This window comes from Pithys albifrons, chromosome 8 (assembly GCF_047495875.1).
Source record: "Pithys albifrons albifrons isolate INPA30051 chromosome 8, PitAlb_v1, whole genome shotgun sequence".
NCBI classification, from domain to species: domain Eukaryota; kingdom Metazoa; phylum Chordata; class Aves; order Passeriformes; family Thamnophilidae; genus Pithys; species Pithys albifrons.
Genome location: NC_092465.1, coordinates 30,041,152 through 30,057,735, shown reverse-complemented (window position 1 = coordinate 30,057,735; position 16,584 = coordinate 30,041,152). Strand labels below are relative to the sequence as shown.

At 41.3% G+C, this 16,584-nt stretch overlaps 1 protein-coding gene across 8 annotated transcripts in view; it reads left to right on the top strand.

Annotated features, from left to right (window-relative positions):
• SLC39A10 (solute carrier family 39 member 10) overlaps nucleotides 1-16,584 on the top strand; it is a 59,134-nt gene that overhangs the window by 10,853 nt on the left and 31,697 nt on the right. For 2 of the 8 annotated variants that reach the window (XM_071561707.1, XM_071561706.1), the window contains exon 1: nucleotides 9,878-10,205. The exons of 2 other annotated variants lie outside the window; for them this stretch is intronic. In XM_071561707.1, the coding sequence (XP_071417808.1) occupies nucleotides 10,197-10,205 (9 nt within the window). In that variant the 5' untranslated portion in view covers nucleotides 9,878-10,196. Of the gene's footprint in view, nucleotides 1-467; nucleotides 542-9,625; nucleotides 9,664-9,727; nucleotides 9,831-9,877; nucleotides 10,536-16,584 lie in introns of those variants that run through there. 4 more of the 8 variants (XM_071561712.1, XM_071561714.1, XM_071561715.1 and 1 more) reach the window with 4 other exon arrangements.

Sequence of the window (16,584 nt, the reverse complement as noted above, 5' to 3'; positions counted from 1 at the left end):
CTGTGCTTTTTTGCAGTACAACAAAAGTGGCATTAAAAAAATGGAAAGAGTTGCAGTAGTATTGATCCATCCCACCCTCCCGTGCAAAAATCACTTTTCTCTGCGTTAAGCTTTGGATTACAATTAAAACTATCAGCAATAACCTCTGAAAAATTTCTACTGCTGCTTGGCTGTTCACAGTAACTGGGGCTTGTACACTGCACACCTCTTGGTGCTCAACAGTCAGTTTTGTGCAGCAATTTGACGTGTCCTCCTGTGAAAACAGCGGCTCTGGTTTTAGAACTAGAGCCACTACCATAATATTGTTTTTACTAGCTCAAGGTTCAATCTCAGTACAATAATAAATAAAAAACCCTGTTCAAACAGTTCCTTAAAAATATAGTAGTTTAAAAAAGAAACTGCATAGATAGCAAATCTTCGTGTTTAGGGAAGTGACTAAAGGCCATGCAGTTTCTCTCTCCTGTGAATGAGGAAGAGGAGAAAGAGAGAAATGAGAACCAGTCACTGCTGTCCTGAATGATGAAGTTGGCATCAGCATCATGTAAGTGGCCTGATATGATCTGCAATGTGTGCATGCTGCTCTCAAGAAGGGGGTGCCTGCAGTACTTTCAGGTGCACCAGGGCTGGCAGCTCATTTTCTGATTCACTGGTTTTAGAAGTTGTGTAACCAAATCTACTTTTGTCTAATCAGTGATAACTGTGATACTGTTAATATCTTCTGAGACAGTAGGGCTAAAATTTGTATACTTCTTTTAGGGTAAGAAGAGTAGATTAATTTAAAACCAAAGCCCCCTTGGAAAAACAGCAATGAATTCTTGTCATTCTGTTATGAATTTGACACATCCTGTAATATAAATAATGTTATCCCAGAATCACACTGTCCAAACTAAGTGCTTCTTGGATATTTAAGATAAACTTAAGTAAAACTCTGTGAGCTGGTTTTGGGTTGAGAATTTCCTAGAATCTGGCCTCTGCTTCACATGGGAATTCGGCAATGAGCCAGCCCAACCCAGACACATGTGAGCTGGAGAGCCCCAAGCAATCTCTTTTTATGTAACTGGCTTACCTAAAATATTCTTATTTCAAGTATTCTTGTTGTAAATCATTAGTAAGTCCTGACTTCGGTTTTAGCTTCTGTTTAAGAGGCCGTGTCTTGAAGCTCCTGTGCACCATTTCCTCCTTTCCATTATGTATTTTGATTTACCAAAGGATCTTATGTTGTGCTTCAGAGACTTATTCTCAGAATTTTAGTAAATTGGAAATTTGACAATTATAGGCTTTCAAACTTCAGATTGCAGTTTCAATTAATCCAGTGGATTTCTCTCATATATTTAATAATTAATAGAAAACTAATTCAGAAAATGTAAATGAAATTAGTGTCTACCCAGCTACAATGACTTATACTAAACTACCTGTGAAACAGAGAAAGGTGATTCTCTGAAGTATATACTGTTCAAAGTAAGGCTATTATTTTATGAACTGTTTGAAAGTACTAGGTTTAAGTAACTACAAAAGGGATCTGACAGCCAAAAGCCACTGTGAGACTGCTCTCAGCGACAATAACTACCCACTCCCCTTCGTATAGGAACAGGGTAAAGCACCTTTATGACTTTTTTTTTTCTGAAAGATAACTAAGAAACCTCAGGAGGACAGAAAAACTCTTCTGAAGTTGCAGTAAGCTACCTGTTGGAAGCAGTTCCACAGACATATTTGTTGAGAGATGGCACAATGATTAAATGAAAATATAAATACCAGTTCACTCCCAAGACTTTGAATTTTGCCCCTATCTGTCCATAAGGCAGTATCATTTGGGTTTTTATCAATTAATTTTCATCCTTGCATTAGATCACTGCATGCTTCTGGGTGCATTTTGGTACACATTCAATAATGTAAAACTGTTATAAAGAACAAACAGCATTTACCATTCAACATTTTGTTTTAAACATTCTTGGGATGCTTTGATTTACCAAGAAAAGGTCTGAACTCATATATTTTTCTTGAAGAAGTCCACAATAATTTCATTAGAACTACCATAGAAGCTCATCTGAGTTTACCCTTTGTCTATACAGGAATGAATTTTCAGTTATGTTTATGAAGAGAGAGGTAAGACATACAAGAAGGGAAGGTTATCTGAAAGGAGTAGAAAGACATAAATAGCATCAGTGAAATCAAACATTTTCAATTTGAACCTTTTTCTTTTCAAGTTCTGTGTTGACAAAACTGGCATTAAGTTTGTCTCAGACGGTCTACTTTCCCTGAGTCTGTCAGTCACTTTTCTGGGATGACACACCCATGGATGGACAGACTGGATGTCAGTGTAACATCTCAGCAAAGTTAGTCTAACCCAACCAGTGCAGAAATGGCTTTATTTTCTCTCTGCTCATTTGCTGGCATTCCCACTCCTGCATCTTCTCAGAGCTTTCTCAAGGCTCTAATACATTGCAAATACATCATCTGATGTGTCAGCACAGATGTGTGACCACACCCCCTCTGTCACAGCAGTCTCATTAGTCCCATGCTGGAGAAAATGCTTCAAAACTTCTTTTTCTAAACATAATGGGATGTATTCATCACTGTTTTAGTCTACTTTTCAGCTGTTTCTACTGGTTTACAGAAAGAGTTATCAGTTGAGGTTGCTCAGTCATGCAGATGAACAACAGCAATAAAACCATCTTTGGCTGCTCCCTTCCCAGTCTCTGGCTGTGCAACATTCCCATGGCCTGTCTCTCCATGTAATTTCACCAATACTCATCTCTGAAATTAATTCACCTCCATTTTTACATTTCTTGTCATTTAGACCACATTTAGGTATCCTTATGATTCATTTTTTGCATATCAGCTAAAGTTTACACTCTTGTTCATAGCTCTTTCTATTTAAATTCACATTCCTACTTGTGTCCTTAAACTGTAATTACCATCCAACTGTGCAAAGCATTTTGGGGCAGCAACATGGAAAATAAAGGTGCAACACCTCATAGCACTGTCAAATGGTCGTAGTTAAAGATTTGGAAATTGGGCTGATTCCTAATCTCATTCACACTCTTCCTGGTGTCTCATTATTTATTTTCTGTAGAAATCATGAAATATAGGTATGAAAATTAGAAATATGTAAATTTTGGGGGAACTTAAGTGCATGCCAGCATTTCAAAGCCAAGGTCACATACTTTTAATGGTGCCCTAAAGGCCAGCATCCTACTGCTGCCTCCAATTCCCATTTATGAATTACCAGGCACAGAAGGATAAACACAGCTGAGCTAAAGTTAACTCTTTCCCTAAACTGTGGGCCATTCATCGATAATTTTGATTTTGAAAACCTATTGATTTTATACTTTGCTACTCGTATAGCTGATTTTCGGAAAAGTAAACAAAACACCTGTTTCAGAATTTGCTTTATTTCTGCAAGTCTTCCCTGCCAGTGTATGTCCTTGTCACATGTTTTCTCTGCAGGTGCCCCTTTGAGGTTTTGAACCTGCAATAAAGAAGGGATGAAGCTCTGTAACATCCTTGTCCACCCATTCAAGCTCATATTGGCTTCCCTTTCCACTGCTGAAATTTCACAGATGAGTAATCTCTCCCGAGGTACCCAAAAGAGGTAGTCAGTAGCTTGAGGATGTTTTGGCTTCCTGATTCTTCCTGCTGATAATGGAGGAATTGCAGGAATTTAGAATTTGTCATTTCCACTTCTGTGTGTAACAGAGGTGAAATGGGGAACTTCACCCCAGCTGCCTACCAAAATCCAGCTTTAGAAGAGTGAGGCTTCTGTTACTCAGCTAAGTCTGTCTAGGTCATGTGTAAGAAGTGTCAATTCACCAAACTACTTGTTAAAAATGGACAGGGACTGACAAACAAAAAAGATACTGACCTAAGCTGCTCATTGATTCCTTCAAATAATGTCACAGACAGTCTCTTTAAATTTTTCCATTCTGTTTGAGAAGAGGGTGTAAAACAAATTCCTCAGCATGTTAAGAGGTTACATTAAAGTAAATATTTTCTCTTTGGTCAGGTGGGTCCGTTTTGGCATCAATCCAGTTTGCTTTTTATAAGTGAAAGCCTTTAGAGGAATTTCTACCCCACCCAGCAAGCTAGCACAGCTTTGTTTAATGTTTTGAACCCTGCCTGACTCCAGCAGATAATATCCATATTTATTGATACAGAGCTCCTGTGTGGCTGTGACCGTAAGCTCTTTGTGCTCAGCAATCTCGCCCCGGTCATGGGCCAGAGGAAGCAGCTGACTGGCCTTTCCCTCCCTTCACATCCTCCCCTATGAAGCTGATATCTTTCTGCAACCAGGTGTACAGAAAAAATGCAAACAGGTGTTTTCAACAGGCAGGAAGGAAGGGAGAAAAATAAATAAACCTGAGTGTGCAAGAGAGGAAGAAGGCTGTGACACTCTGTCCTTGCTTTCTAATATCTTCCACTTTGGTTTTATCCCAGCCCTGCAACCAGCAAATCCTGTCCATCTCAGATCCAAAGAAAGGGCTTTTGACTGCTTTAGAGAGCAGGACTAGAAAGTTGTGTTTAAAACAAATAATAACACAACAAGGGGATAGTCATTTAATAAAGTCAAGTTTGCCAGCAAGAGCTTTCCTGTGGACAAGCTATACTAGCCTTTGCCAGGTTTGCAAAACTAACCAAAGGTCTCCGAGTCATGCTGGCTTTCTTCCATATTGCAGAAACACCTTTGTGTGCACCGAAGACTTCAATTGCTGCTGCAGCATCACACCCTTTCGTTTATGTCCTTTGATGTTTATGTAACCTTAAGTCTTGAGCCAATGACAAAGGTTTTATATTTTTCCATTAAAATTGTCAACCCATGTTTAAAACAAAACAAAAAAGCCTAGCCCTTCCCCTCAGAGGCCAACTCTAAAACATCTAAAGCAAAGATCTTTAAACTCTGTATCTTGTTATAGCATGTTAAAACAAGCAAGAAAAAATTCTTTTGGATTTCTATCTAAGCTAACTTCCTGCCAGTATTTACACTAGTACCATATTTAAAATTATGCAGATGACATCACTGACATTGACACTTTTGCTTTAAAACCTGCACATACACTCATACATGTTTATATACCATCCAAACAGAAGATGGTTTATATCTTACATGTTGTTGTAAGAATTGTTTTTCTAAATTAAAAAAGTCAGATTTATTTTCCTTTTTGTCCCGTCTTATGAATAACTTTCAAATTGTACTTACTAGTTCATGCAAAACTAGCTAGATCAACTTTGAACTTTCATGGGAATTCACACAGTTGAAACCAATTAAAGTTAACTAAAGAAATCTGCCAAGCAAAGGCTTAAAGGAGAGCACCCAGTTTGGCAGGAAGGTGAAAAAAGCATATATAGTCTCTACTAAAAGTACTATATTTATATACAGCCTTGGAGTTATATAAACTTGGGCTTTAAATTTGTTGCAAACAATCCAAGTAGTCCTGAGGCAGTGAAATGCCCCAGAGGACATCACTGCCTATTTCCAAGCACAAGCTTTAATCACAGCTTCACCACCTGCTTGTTTAAGTTCACCCTGAAGCTCAAACACCTTCACTTATGTCCTTGCCACAAGCAAGGTCTCTGCTGCTCCAGTGCCCAGTTCCTTGTCCTCTTCTGCAGCCTGGGAAGGAGCTCATTTCAAACTCCCAGACAGTGAAAACACAAGTAAATCTGTCCAACACAACTGACCACAGATGGTTACAGAGTAAGAACTTCAGTAAATTCAGAGCAGAAGAGACACCTGCCAACAGGTCATATTTGAGATACAGATTAGGAAATTACGCAATCAGGAAAGAAAATCCCTTTTATATGATTCCCTGATATTTCACTTCAGCAGCTCTTGTTAGTGTACTTCTGACCAAAGCTTCCTGTAGTAAAGCTCTTTCACTCCTAAAGAATTTGATAAAATCCTCCTGCTTGGCAAGTGTGCACTGACAAAAGCTGTGCCCCATGAGCTGTTCTCTACCTCAAGGGCAATTCTGACACTGAATATTTTTAGCAAACGGATTAATACTTGTTGGTCATTGTCATATAAGAAATGCCATTTTTGACTTTGTTTCAGGCTCTCAGAATGAATAAAAGGCTGGCACAGAAGCTAGAAAAAATGTTTTAAAAATAGAAAATATACATGTAGCATGTGCCACAAACCAAGCTATGTTCACCTTCGAACTGCCTTAAATTCTGGCTAAATCTTGTACCAGATGGTTTGAAATAAAGGAGGAAGTTGATGTTTCAAACCATTATCTTGGCTTTTTCATAATATATCAATATTTCAAAAGAAAGAAAATTAAGTTGGTTTTTTCAACCAAAAAAACCCTGAATTTGCCAGAGGGGTAAAAAATTTTGCCAACAAGTAGTGACATTTCCCTCCCTCCACCCCCCCTTGCCTCCCCCCTCACCCCCCGCCACTTAAATAACAGAAGATTGTTTTACAGCTTCATCCACTAGCTTTCAAAATTAATTTCTCCCAGTTAAAATAAGTTTCAGTATTGTTGTTCCCTATCTCTAAGGAATACTTGCAAGACCCTTACTTCTGCTTACAGTCAGAGCCAGTATCAGGATGTAAGAACTAAACCTGTGCACAGAATTATTAACTGGATAGCTTCGGGTTTTGGTTGTTTGGGGGGTTTTGTTTGTTTTTAACAGTTTGTCTAAACAAAGTATTATTTTGTATACATATATCTGTTAACCTTCTACCCCTCACATGCAGTTAGGTTGTTACAAGGAAGGACAGGAAATCAGTGTGTGAGATCTGTCCAGCTCTCTCTAATCTCACACATCTGTGCCCTCTTTAGGTCTGCATCTCACAGCTGAACTTGGTACCGTGTCCTCTCTCTTACATTCTCATCTGCTGTGCAGACACAGCCAGCTGAGCCCAGCTGGTCTGCTGGCCAAAGGCATCAGGACCACGGGGCACTGGAAAGAGGTCACAGCATTGCACTGGAGCTGGAGTGAGCTCCTACACAGGACCCCAACCTGAGAAAAGCCCCGCTAGAAGATACAATCTGCTTTTGCAGCATTATATCACAAGTCCTTCTGTGTTATTTGATATATATTTTTATTAATTTATTTATTTATAAAAATATTTTTATTTAATGTGTATATATGTATGTATATATAAAACTCCCTTCCTGCAGCCCAACATATGACTGTGTACGGTTATCACATCAGCTCAGTTGGTTAAAACTTGGTTGTAATAATGCCAAGGTCATGAGTTCAATCCCCTGTATGGGCCATTGACTTAAGAGTTGGACTCGGTGATCCTTGTGGGTCCCTTCCAACTCAGAATAGTCTGTGATTCTGTACCATGCAGAGTTACTCAGCAAGGAAGTGGCCTGTGAGAAGAGAGGGGAAAAAAGACAGCTCTGTTCTAAAAGTATGGTAACTTATCATTCTTTTTGAAGCTTGAAAATCCAGTCTGGATTTGTTGCACACATTTATGTTTTCTCAGGCTCTCAGCACTCTTGCAGTGCTGGATTCCCTGCAGCACACAGAGTTGCTCCACGGGCTTTACGGGGCAGCACATTTCTCACCTGCAGGCTTTTCACAAGTCATGCTTGATCTAGTAGGTTTTGGGTTGGGTTTTTGAACCTGTGTCACAGAAAATCATACTTTCTCCCAAGACTAACGTGCAGGCAGTTCTTGTACTACAATGTGTGGTTAAAACTACTGAGAATAAACATAAATGACAGCTACAATGTACAACTATTGGGAAAATATTCTAGATACAAAGAGCTTTTCCAATGTATCAGGAGAAAGCCATGAGCAGACTCACTGGGAAGGTTATAACAACTCAAACTACAATTACTTTCGGTTGTCAGCAGGGACGGACACTCAGAGTGCTGAAAGGCCTTCTAATTGACCTGTCTGGCTTAAAATTAACAGATACAGGTTAGAGTGTGTAACAGCTGGAAACCACTTACAGAGATTTATTTATTGGTACACCTTGCTTAGGTGAGTCTCTGAAAAGCAGCTGTGCAGCCTCAGGACCTCTATAATAAGGCAAAGCTGCCTTCAGACCAGCTTCCCTACCTACTGTTTTCTAAATAGAAAATCTAGTACAAAATCAATCAAACCTGAAATTTCAAATGACCTTTCTGTACCAAACATAGTAATTTCAGTTCATCCATTGCAGAGCTTTTACTGGAGTTCTTAATTTTATTTTTTAAGGAGATTTTACAATATTTGAGTTCTACTCACAAGAGCTAACAAACCCCATGTGCTCTATTTTATTACTCAGTACAATTCACTGAGAATAAATTCTGAAGGAAAAATATACAAAACTTAATATTTTAATTCTTTTTTTGCACTTAGTGGATTTATTCCTAGACTGAAGAGCAACACAAATCAGTCCCATCCAGTGATTCACAGTGGGTACTGTGGTAGATGTCTAATGACTAATGTCAGAATCAGATCTGTATTTTATTTGCTGTACCAAGAGATATTCTGAGAGATGAAGGACCTGCTTGAAGGTAGAAATCATTCAAATCAACGTACGAATGATCTGGTGCCAACAGTTTGGAGTAGAACCTCATAATCACTTTGACAGACCCTAAAACTTGATGTAAACTACTGACTTTGGACCAGTACAGTTTGTATTCTGGTGATGGATACAATAGAACATATAGAAAAAAAATTAGGGAGGAAATATAAGTGTTATTTTTTTCTCTCAAAATAAATCTAAGGAGAGAAACAGGTGTTGGAGGAGATTTGAAATTAGAAATGGATAACAATGGGGTATGGCTTGGATTTGGGGATAGGACTAGGATAGGATTGGATTCTGGCTCTGCCAGGCCAGACTGAAGGTAGTACTGGTGTGAATAATCAGGTTTAACAAATGACCATTTTTAGAAATAATGAGGTTCGTTCCATTCAGGAATATGAGTCTAAAAGAAAAATGCACTCCTCCTTAACAAATAGGGGACAGGTTGGTTTGCTTCTAGATTAAGGCCCATTGTGGAAACACCAGCTATTTTTGGAAGAAAATGTGGTGAAAATTGTGTGCAAGTTTCTCAAGAGATTAGAATGAAACGGCCTAAAACTTATTAGAAACGTTCCTGGAACTGCACTTCAAGCTTTTGACATGTGTTCTATAAATAACCAGTGCAAAACATGCCGGTCTATTTTAAAGTATGATTTCTTATGAAAGACTCCCACTATATTGTAGGTCTTACGTTATAAACCAGAATGTCCCCAGCTCCTCCGTGTTGGATCTAGTGAGGGTTTTAATGTACATTAGGGTTGGGGGGGGGGTAATTTTCATTTGTTTTTAGCTCTGAAGCTGTTCTGTAGGAATGAAGTGTGTCATGGCGAGGGGCTCCACCTCGGAACGGCGATACGTTTATCACCTTATCAGGTTTTCATTTCATGAAAATTTGCAGGATTTTTCTGGAGTTAAATAAACGACGGGTAATGCGATTCTCGACCTCGAAGGTATCTCGGTGCCGGGTCCCCGCTCCTGCTGACGGACCCCTCCCCACGCGGCCGCAGAGGCGGTGGCCCCTCAAGCCCGGCCGACCCCCATGGCCCACCCCGCCCTCCCTGCCCGGGCCCGGCCGGCGGCGGCTTCCCCGGCCCGCCGGGCTGTGCCCGGCCCAGCCCGGCGCTCGGCGGCGACCGCAGAGACGGGCGGGCGGGGCGGCGGCGCTACGCCACTTTCGTAGCGCTGGAGCAAAGGTAGGCAATGGCTCCGCCTCGGGCCGCGCGGGCTGCGGGGCCGCGCGTGCAGGGCGGGCGTACGCGCGTCTGTGAATAGCGTTGGCGGAGCGGCGGGAGCAGCAGGAGGAGGCGCCGCGGCGTTTGGTACCGAGCGGAGAGGGAGATGCACACGGCACTCGAGTGAGGTAGCTATAAAACCCCGTTTGTTTACATGCCCTCCCCCACAGCCGCCGCTCCGCCGCGCGGGACGCGCCGGGCCGGGCCGGGCCCCGGGCGGGGCGGGGGGGCCGCGGGCGCGCAGCCAGCACGGCATCGATCGGCTGTAGCGGACATCACCTTCCTCCCTTTCCCGCGATGCGGAGCGGCGTGAGGGGCACACGGCGTCGCGGCCGCCCCATCACGTGGCGGCGGGGCCCGGGTGGGCGCGGGGGGCTGGAGAGTGAGGGGGCGGCGGGCGGGGGGTGCTCTCCCCGGGGCGGCCGAGCACGAGGCGCCGCCGCGGCCCTGGCGCATCCCCCCACCCCCTTTCTTCCTCCCGCTCCTGAGCGACCATGCGGCAGGTAAATCCTCCCCGCCCCCGCTCCCGTGGCGGGGGGCACGGGCCGCGGCGCCGGGGCTGCCCTCGCTTTGGGGCGGCGGGGCTCGGGGGGTGCCACGGCAGGCCCGGCCCGGCCGCGCTCCCATTGCCCGCTCGCCCCTTCCCGCCAGCACTGCGGGCTCGGAGCGTCCCGGGCACGCTCGGCGCGGCCACGTGGAGGCCCCGGGAGGGCGGAAGGTGCCGGCCCTCCCTGCCTCTGCTCCCCGGGCGCAGGAGCGGCGGGAATCGCGCCCGGCGTGCGGGGAGGGAGCTGCCCTGCGGCATCCGGGGGGGAAACCCATGGTAGTACCAGGTAATATTTGGGGGCAGGAGGGTGGTTGTGGATGATGAAGGAGCCACGCGAGTATAAACCTCGCCGGGTTCGGAGTTCCCCAGTTCGCGTTTGTAACTGCGGGAAAAGCGCTCGGGCTGTAACCTGCACATAACCTGAACAAGGGTGAGAGAAGGAGGGTCAGGAGGCTCTCAGTGGCTGTACTATAGTGGGCACAGAAGTGATGGGCGAAAATAATGATTTCCTGTTCTCAACCCTTACAACTGCTTACGCTGCAGACTTTGGAAACGTATACCTGACTTTGAAGCGTCAGAATAAAATTACTCTTCAAAATCTTCAGTTATCTTGGTCGTTTTTGGGGCCCTCTGTAGAAGTGTCCATGCCTGCTAGTTCTTAAACTCACTCCTCTGAGCAAGAGTTACCACAGTTAAAAAAATACTGGTTTCTAGCACTATACTCTGTATATCTGTAAGAAACAATCATAATGAGTTGTTTTTAATAAAGATATGATCTTCTAACGCCGAGGGAACCTATGATAGCCTCAAACCTGATACAGAGCTGAGACTTGTGCCCTGGAAGGCCTGGTTAGTTTTTGGACAAGTAGTAGCAATGGTCATCTAGTCAACCAAACTAATTCCTTGTGTATTCCAGATGATGTTTTTGTATCCGTTTGGGGTAGTAGTAACTCATACAATGACATAAAAATAGAAAACTGTTTATTTACAAAACAGGTATTTCCTTCACTAAGAAGATGCTTTCCTTTAACTGTGTGGGGGAATAGATACTCAACGTGGACTGATGCTACTCAAGGCCAAGAATTAGAGCTATTAATGGTTACTATTTATGCTAATACTCTGGTATGTTTAAGTAAGAAAATAACATGAAAAAGCTCTGTGGTTGCCAAGAATGTTGACCAGTGTTGATATAGACTTTACTGCCTAATTTTTTGTTCTATAATAGTTAGAATAAAATTGGTGATACTGTCCTGCAGCCCTTTTATTTTAGTCTACTTTTAACTTAAACTTTTGAGGGAAAAGAGTGTGCTACCATGCTGTCAGTTAGTAAAGAAGAATAGGGCCTGTATGTGTGGAGAGAGATATATATAGAGAGATATATGTGTGTGTGTATGTACATATATATATGTATGTATAGTCTGTGAATTAACTGTGTAGGTTTGAGGAGATGAATAGTGGCAATTCCATATGGGGATGGGCCTCGGTATCCTCGGAGGGTGGACAGAAAGGGATCAGACACAATTGCTTATCTGGAATAGGCAACATGAGAGGTGATTCTGGCTACATAAAAGAAATTCTCTAGAACAGTGAGGTTTGTTTTAATTAATACTGGTGCAGGTCTTTGTGCTTTCCAGGTTGGCTTAAATAAAAATGGGGTTCTAAGTTTGCAGCATGTATCCAGTCATAAAATGTGCAATTTCAACAAAGTTGTGGTTTAATGCACTGCAAATGGTCACAGGCTTTGTCTTAAATTTGTTTTTCCCATTGCAAGAAATAATCTAATGAGATTGGATCATCAGGGAAATTCAGGCATGTTCTAGAAAGTTTATGTGCAGCACCGATCACGATGCTGACCATCATCTACTGCAGTGCTTGAAAATACTTTTTAATGGGTGATCTCAAGCAGATTTAAGTGACATTGTGACAAGATCCGTCTTCTAGAATTATACATGAAAAGTCAGCAGGAGAGTACTGAGTGCGTGTGGTACTTGGGCCCTGTATGTTAGTACGTCAGTCCTTTTGGATGTTCAGAAGGATGCCTCGCTGAGATACTTTATGTGTAGTTTGACATGCATAAGTGAGATTAATGTGTACACATGGAAAAATATATCCAGCTGGGCATAGATGTCCTTTCTGGCTTTCACTAAGTAAGTCAAGCAACTGTAATTTAGCTGTTTCTATTCGTAACATTTTTTTGCAAAGCAATGCCTGAGTCAAGAGACCTTTTAACTAGAGCCCAGTTCACATAAACTTCAAGGCTGGGTGTATGCAGTACCCAAGGACGTATGTTTGGGCTTGTTTGCCTTGGCTGTCCCGTTCTAATGTCGTTTGATCATGATTGTGCCTATTGTAAAGACTGTTATTCCTGTCTCTGTCACAGTTCTTACGGAAGTGGAAGTTTATTTTATTATATGGGTACTTGATAGATCGGCGATAAGGTAAATCAGTCTGGATTTGGAAACATTTGTGTGCTTTCACCAGATGGAACTGCTGAATTAAAATTACATGAGCTAATTAAAAGCTAAATTCCTTGAAAGTTTTTCTGTTAAGTTACAATTGAGTCCTTAACTATGCTGAAACTTAGTGGAAAGATCGTGGCAACTGTACAAACTGTTGTGCAGTACCAGGGATGGACAGACATAACTGCTGTGTCAGCAGTGAAGTCGATCCCAGAGCGAGCAAACCTCATTCCATTTTCTTCAGTTTGACTCAACTGTTGGAATGTTTGCTGTTTCATAGTGTGTTCTTTCATGGCATGTTTTCAGAATTGTTGAAAGTAGCTTGATTTTTGTAGCAGATTTAAAGATGTCAGTAGAAGTTTCAGAACAGGAAAGCTTGGGCAGGTACGCTTTTCACAGGGCTGAGCTTTACTGCAGGGTGAGTTCTGTGAATACTGAGAATTTATACCTTTTGGGAAGCAATTTCTGTTGTCCGAATGTGAAGGAAATCAGTACAACTTTCTGTTTTTTTCTGTGGGAGTCCAAATTAATTTAGAGAGCAGTTACTTAAAACAATTTTATCATAGGAAAAGTATTCATCTTTAGGAGTGGGCTACTGAAGTTATCTTGAATAAGAACTAGTAATTTTATCTTGCTGATAAAGGCCTGAAGGAACACTTAATGCAGAAAGTTTAGATAGTTCTTAGGTCATTCTTAAATTACAACTGAGGTATTATTTGAAATATGCCCAATGAAGTCTGGTAAGGAAATGTGTACCAATTAGGCCAAACTAATAAAATCAGTTTTTTCCTAAGTTTCAAAAACTGATTGAAATGCTGGAAACCACGTCCTGCCTACATTGTCACCTCCTAAAGGAAGGAGAGATATGTGCTGTGTCAGTTTGCCTGTTCATAGTATTTTATATGCTATTGAATCAGTGCCATTTCTCCAGGGTTTTTTTGATGTAATAAAAATCTGAGAAGTGTTTTGAAGTCACTTTTGTTACCTCTTGTGATAATGCAAAGTCTGTACAGGTTTTAACACCCAGAAAGCTGGAAAGCAGCGTGAAAGTCTTGGAAGATGATGGTTTCCTGATGTCAGTCTCAAAAGCTTATGAGAAGAGATGTTGGAATTACATGTAGGGTCTTGTACCCATGCTGGGGGGCACAGTTCATTACACTGGAAATGTTCTCATCCTCTAGATAGTCACATAATGCTGCCTCATCTTCTCCATTTGCTGCCTTTGTCCGTTGCTGCAGAGGAGAAATGACTCAGCTGTTGTCTTTTTTCTCGTAGCTGTCAGTGACCCAGGAGCTTCATTCTCTGGCTCTCAACTTTTCTGTAGCCTCATGAAGTTTGCTGTAGAAAACTCCCCCTCTTTTTCTTCTGTGTTGACAGTCACAAGTTGGTATAAAGCAAATTATCATGTGTATACAGAATGTGGAATATTCACTAGAGAGTTCAAACTCTGTAGTTCCTGGACTGTTAAGAGGTACAGAAAATTGTATTTTGTAAGCATTGGTGATAAAGAGACATAGTTTTGAAGTCACTGATATTAGGTAACTAAACCAACCTAGAACTGAGATAAAGTCTGTAATGCTGGAGGTTGATCTGTAACTATGATCATGTCTGACAGTCATTAATCAATCTAAGTCCTGTGGTTAGTTAGATAAGATAAAGTGCATGTGAGATAACATGCTCTTCAGATTAAGAATGTATGAAATTTAAGTCAAGATTGCAGAATTTACATAAATTGTAAATACACTCAGCAGAGACTTGGTGCAGGGTTTCTGAATGTAGGTTATAAATGCTTCAGAAAGAGTTTCCAGTCACACTTCTAGTAAAGATCACTATAATGAATCATGAATTTCAGACAGGTGCTGTCATACAGTTTATATATATGAAGATATAAAGATTACCTGACTTGCAGCACACTCATAAACTCATCTGTAATGTGATGGTTATTAATGGACAAAAGTAATGCCTTGACTTCTGAAAGATAACTGCAAATGATACATTTCCAGCTGGTGATTTGATAACTATAAATAGTTCCTCTTTTAACCAAGCTAACTCCTGATAATAGCATGCAGTCATATTGAGATTGGAGTATCAAAGGAAAACAAAGGAAAAATACATGTAATTTTCAAGGTAGTCTCCTTGAATAGACATCATTCAATGTGATTCTCTGTGTGGAATTTTTTTTAGTAATACTTATATCTTTGTTAATATTGATTTGTATCTTAAGTGGGACTGAGTAGCACTGTATCCCAGGGTGACTGGAATTGGGGTTTTCCGTGATAGTAGCCATGTGTCATTGGTACAACTGGAAGCTGAGTTCAGTCCCCCTTGCCAAATAACAACACCACAGCTGTGTTTCTGTAAGGGGGAATAGTGAGCAGGTTTGCATCTAAGTCTTTGCCACTAAGGGCACTGCTTCATTCATATTCATATTCATATAGAGCAGTCCAGAAAAGCTTCTTTACTGCCAAATGGAATATTGTACTCTATATTTCACCTGATGGTTACATTACTTCTCAAGGCTCTGCAATTTCTGTAATCCATTCCTGTCAAGGAATACCTCTTTTCATCAGGGCTCCACTACCCTGATAAGTACTCTGATTCCATGAAATGGAAACAATATCATTTAGGCCATATATATTGGCCAGTTCTTCTTGCAGAATACAGAAGCAATTTTTTCTGTTGACCTGAACACCAGTCTATAGGAGACAGTATCTCAGCCTAAAATACAATTTTAGATTGTACTAGCTAACATTAAAACTTTAGAAGTACTACTTGGCTGCAGTCTAAATAGTGTGGTGGCCTTGCATTACCACATTTTGATGCTAAAAATAAAATAGTTCTATTTATTTGATGTCTGATATGTAAACAGGATAGACTTTTCGTCATTCCTGTTCTGAAGTGTGTTTTGAGGCAATTGTGTGGTAGAGGCATTGTGTTAATTAGCAGTGTCCACTTGCTCCCAGGCCAGATATTCAGTAAATACACAGGAGTTAACAGCAGGAGGTATATACAAAATTTATCTTTTCATTGTAACGTGCCCAGAGCTAATTCTTTTTTCACAGAGTTGCTGTCTTTGTACTCCGGATAAGAGACTGAGTTTTGCTAAGTGTGTAGTCTAAATTTAGGCATCTGGATTTCACAGAATATTCTGAGTTGGAAAGTACCCACAAGGATGGTGGAGTCCAACTCTTAAGCCTGTGTGGGGATCAAATGCACAGCTGGCTGTTCTGAGCACTGTGCTCTGCCCAGCTGAGCTCATCTCTGCCCAGCTCAGCTGATCTCAGGGCATCGGGTCCTGGACCGTGAGGTGCAGTCTGAGCAGAGATGCATTTTTAGTGGCTCTGGCCAAAATTTTTATGCTGGCTTTTGCTAACTATGTATGTTCAGTAGTAGGGAGAGGAATGTGAGGGGTTTATACGACTCTAAGATGAGAAGCTTTAATAAGAATGCAGCAACTATAGCAAAATACTATTCTGTTTCCAACTTTGTGGTTCAAATTAATCGCAGTAAACAGTTATGGGAGGTGACGTGAAATGCTTTCACCATCTTTGAAGACCACACTTCGTCTTGTATTCCCCGAAGAAAAAGCTGTTTTGTCAGTGCAAAGTATCTGCATTTGTCTAATGAAAGACTGTGTTATGCTAGGTTTAGTCTTTGGTGCACAGGAACACCTCTCAGTTTAATTGTCGTGTAGTTTAGGACAAGAACCCCTTTAAAAATGTATGGATTTAATGTTTTAATGTTGGAGGGGTTGGTGTGTTTTTTGTTTGTTAATTGGACTATGAACAAATCAAAATATTGTTTTGGAATAAGGCAACGTGTTCTTGAAATAGTAATAAAATTGAAAAATGCGAATTGTCACATTTGTAGAAAATT